This window comes from Lottia gigantea (genome assembly GCF_000327385.1).
Source record: "Lottia gigantea unplaced genomic scaffold LOTGIsca_2209, whole genome shotgun sequence".
Classification (NCBI taxonomy): Eukaryota; Metazoa; Mollusca; class Gastropoda; family Lottiidae; genus Lottia; species Lottia gigantea.
This window is the reverse complement of record NW_008708565.1, coordinates 4,879-9,077: the sequence shown is the minus strand read 5'-3', so window position 1 is coordinate 9,077 and position 4,199 is coordinate 4,879. Positions and strand designations below refer to the sequence as shown.

The 4,199-nt window shown below is 33.2% G+C and overlaps 1 protein-coding gene across 1 annotated transcript in view; it reads left to right on the top strand.

The window, feature by feature from the left end:
* LOTGIDRAFT_147275 (hypothetical protein) overlaps positions 1-4,199 on the top strand; it is a gene marked incomplete at both ends in the record, with an annotated part of 5,065 nt that continues 866 nt past the window's right edge. Inside the window, 9 exons of the mRNA XM_009054693.1 lie at positions 1-34; positions 393-545; positions 959-1,007; positions 1,288-1,391; positions 1,836-1,962; positions 2,352-2,451; positions 2,750-2,815; positions 3,346-3,650; positions 4,004-4,147. Of these exons, the coding sequence (XP_009052941.1) occupies positions 1-34; positions 393-545; positions 959-1,007; positions 1,288-1,391; positions 1,836-1,962; positions 2,352-2,451; positions 2,750-2,815; positions 3,346-3,650; positions 4,004-4,147 (1,082 nt within the window). The remainder of the gene's footprint in view (positions 35-392; positions 546-958; positions 1,008-1,287; positions 1,392-1,835; positions 1,963-2,351; positions 2,452-2,749; positions 2,816-3,345; positions 3,651-4,003; positions 4,148-4,199) is intronic.

The window sequence follows — 4,199 nt, the reverse complement described above, 5'->3', positions numbered from 1 at the left end:
ATTCTTTGGTCAGCTGAGAGCAGCTGAAACAGAGGTTTGTATTGAATAAAATTTGACAACTCATTTTGGGTTGATATGCTGATAAAGTTAAAAATTTGTATGGGGATACAGGTTGAAAGCTGATACATAGCCAATCTAGGTTGCACTGGCCTCTACCTTTTCTAATTTTGAGAAGAATTCAAACCTATAGCACGTTACCACCTAGCAGATGACCTTGGAGCTGACACCATACTGACTTTTGACTTTCTGGTCAGGGCATCAGAATTTCTCTTTTCTTGTGGATTCGAACCTACAGCACATAATTGCCAACCAGACAATCCAACTCCCTATCTTCTGAGCTTTTCTACTGCCAATTATGTTAAGCTTTCATTTTGTTTCACTTTTTGTTCCAGCATTTAATAGAGAAATCGTGGTATGCTGTGACAGAAACTTGTCTGGCCTTCACAGTATTTAGAGATGATTTTAGTCCTAGATTCGTGGCCATGTTCACATTTTTATTATTTTTAAAATGTTTTCATTGGTTAGCAGAAGATAGAGTAGATTATGTAAGTTAGCTTTGGTGATATTTGATGTTCTATGATGTCATCTAAACAATATCAAGGTATTATGAACTCCTTCTAATACCTTGACATCATTAAGCACTTATCTAGTATCACAGAAGGCTTCACATTGTGAAGATGATAATATGAAGGATTATGTATTAGCTGATCGGTCTAAAAAATCTTTATATAGGGATATTTATTTCATTATATCTAATGATTTCTATTAGCTTGCTTTAAGTTTTTCACAGCTATTTGAAAACAAACTGAAAATTTTCAAAACCTTAATTATGCTTATAAAAAATTTATCAATACCTTAATTATGCTTATAAAAAATTTATCAATACCTTAATTATGCTTATAAAAAATTTATCAATACCTTAATTATGCTTATAAATATATCGTTCTGTTTGTTTCAGATGGAGAGAAGCCCAGTTATATCTTTAATCTTCCATTCTAGAGTTTTATGTAAGTTTCCATTAGTATAAGTTGATATAATATTCAAGCCTTGCTGTTAAAGTCATCATTTGAGCATACGTTAACAGGTCTGATATGAAATTGCATAATATAAAGATTGTATATCTGATTAAAAGGTTATTCACAGAACGAAACAAACTTGGACAACTTATATTCACAAGAATTCTTTGGTTTGTGCATTTTGGGAAGACAAGGCCATGTTTTGTTTATGATTTTATAGATCTGACAATTAGCAGAATTTATTTCAAGTTATTTCCCTTTATATTTTCAGCGTTATTATCTAGTCTTGCAGTAGTAGATTTATATTTCATCAATCATGCGTATTACAGTACTTTACTACGGGGAGCCTCTGTACAGTTAGTCTTCGGGTTTGAGGTAAGATATCTTTATTAATAAACTTGTATCAGAGCATATTAGTTGTATAGATGGCAAGTAATGAAACAAGGATCATGTAAAGTGAGATTTGAAGATAGCGTTTAAATTAATTACCAATGTTTTTACTCATTCCTTGGTAAATCAAATTATCCATCATTACTTTTATGTGAATTGGAATATTATCTTCAAAACGTAGTGGAAGAGAACAATTTTATTGCAAAATTTGAGATATTTTAGATAAAATTTCTGAGAGGAAAGTATGTTTTTTATCCAAAAAAAAAAACAATTTATATTTTTATCAATGCAAATAAATTGTAAGACTATCAGAATTGAATTGTAGGTGATATTCAAATGTAATTTTTAAAAAATGGAATTCGAAACTGACTAACATAACTAATGGCAGGGCATTTAAATTTTATATGAATTATTTTCTATCTATTTCAGTATGCTATATTATTAACAGTGGTATTTATGACATTATTCAAATATATTCTCCACTCGATAGACCTACAGAGTATCAACCCCTGGGAGAGTAAAGCTGTTTATTTATTATATACTGAATTATTTATGGGTACGATTTATTTCATATTGACTTTTCTCGATTTTTCTCTAGCATGTAATTTGTCCGTTGTCAACAATCCAGAAACTCAAATCATATCCAGACACTTTTTACTGCGAGCGTGATATTTATTATGTCAAATTATTGTTAATTCCATTTCTGTTTCTACATAGCCGTGATTGGTTACCAATAATCAAAAAACAATAGTACTGCTAGTTATTATCTTGCTGCTTGTCACTGTTAGTGATACTAATAGGTACCAGTACATGCTTTGAACTGGCTTCTGTATCAGTGATGTCCTGTGATCATATGATAATTCCTTTATTTTGGCTGGAACTTCACCCTTAATTTTTAGTTTGAATTACAACTAGTGTTAATATTTGTGTGTTGCTATGTTACAGGTCTAATTAGAGTGATATTATATATATTCTTTATGTTTATAATGATTAAAGTTCATACCTTCCCTCTGTTTGCTGTTAGACCAATGTATTTAGCTATGAGGTAGGTTCAACTCTTGCTATCTTTCCCCTCATTGAGGACTGTTTTAGTGCAGTCAATAGATTGTTGGAATCCAATGTCATTACTTGGTTATGTCAAACAAATGATGCCCAAACGTTGGTTTTAATCTTGGTTGACAAGTCTTGTGAGCTTGAAAAAATCATCTCATTATTAAAACCAGCTGTAAATACGTACAGACCAGATGGTAGACATGACTCTGGTGAATCTAAATTGTTATCTTTGTAATAAATGGCTGTTCCTTTCTTTGTATTGTTAACAATTTGTTATTGGAATGTTTCAGATCGTTTAAGAAGGCGTTACATGATGTTATTATGTCTAGAAGAGCTATTAGAAATATGAACACATTGTAAGTACAGTTGTAATGGACAAACAGTCATATTTAATTCCCATGTTGTTCGTGATACTGTTTAAGGTGGATTCCCTTATTTTCATTTATGAAAATGCTAATACTTATATGAATAGAAAGTAGAGGTGTTCTAATGGCTTGGAAAAATACCAGTTTGTCTCACATTTAAATAGTTTGCTTAATTTGACATTAAAAAATAAGGAAGCCCATCTTTAAAGGAATTGTAAAGAGATCTTATAGCTTCCATTCGCACCGACTCAAACAGTGGACAGTGGAGAATCATCTTCACATTGTCAAGGTATTACGAATTGCGTATACCTTGACATTATTAGCCACCTTACTTGTATCATTCAAGATTTTTAATTCAGTGATTTGAATGGGTTGTATGCTAGCGAATATAGGCTAACTTAATGCAGCCCTCGCCCTATGGCCTGTAATAAATACGCCATTTAATTTAACAATAGGAAACAGTCCTACAGTTGTATATATGAGGAAGGTAATCGTTTAAATATATTTTTACACTATTCCAGATATCCTGATGCCACAGCTGAAGATCTTGCTAGTAGTGATAATGTTTGTATAATTTGTCGTGAAGAAATGGATACCAACTGTAAAAAACTACCCTGTAACCACATCTTTCATACTTCCTGTCTACGTACCTGGTTTCAACGTCAACAAACATGTCCGACATGTCGTATGGATGTCTTGAGACTACCACGCCCAGCTCCTACCCCACCTGCTCCTCCTGCCCAGCCTCAACAACCACCCCCCTTTCCTCAAGCTTTTCAACAGTTTCAATATGGTTGGCTTCCACAGCATCAACAAGCTCCAGCAGGTAGGAATTTTATTTATTATTTCATCAGTGAAAGAAACAAAAGAATCATTTTTTACAAGAATAACTACCCTAGATGTTGAGGATTTCTTTTAACTAGTCCTTGTCAAAATTCTTGGCATTGATTTTATCCGAACCTTTCGACAGTTGATAACAACTTTGATTCTCAAGGATTCTGTTTACCACTTGTCCTTAGCCAAGCCTCTTGGCATTCAGCATTTATTTATATATGCTAACATATAATCCAATCACTTCCTTTACAATCTTCCGTGGTATAACAAAGGTGGCTATTGTAGTCAAGGTATAAGATATTGTGAAGATGATTAAATTGAAAATTTCTTTTACAGCAGCAGGAGTAGCACCACCATCTGGCAGCACATCATCAGCATCAACTACAACAACTCCATCTACCACCACACCATTGTCTTCTCCCGGCACCATGGGAGCACCCCCACCATTTATTCCTCCCATGATGCCCCCAAATTCATTTATGCCATTTGGTGAGTAATTCCAGACTGTTTTCAGTTGTGTATGCTTTAATGTTAGCAAAAG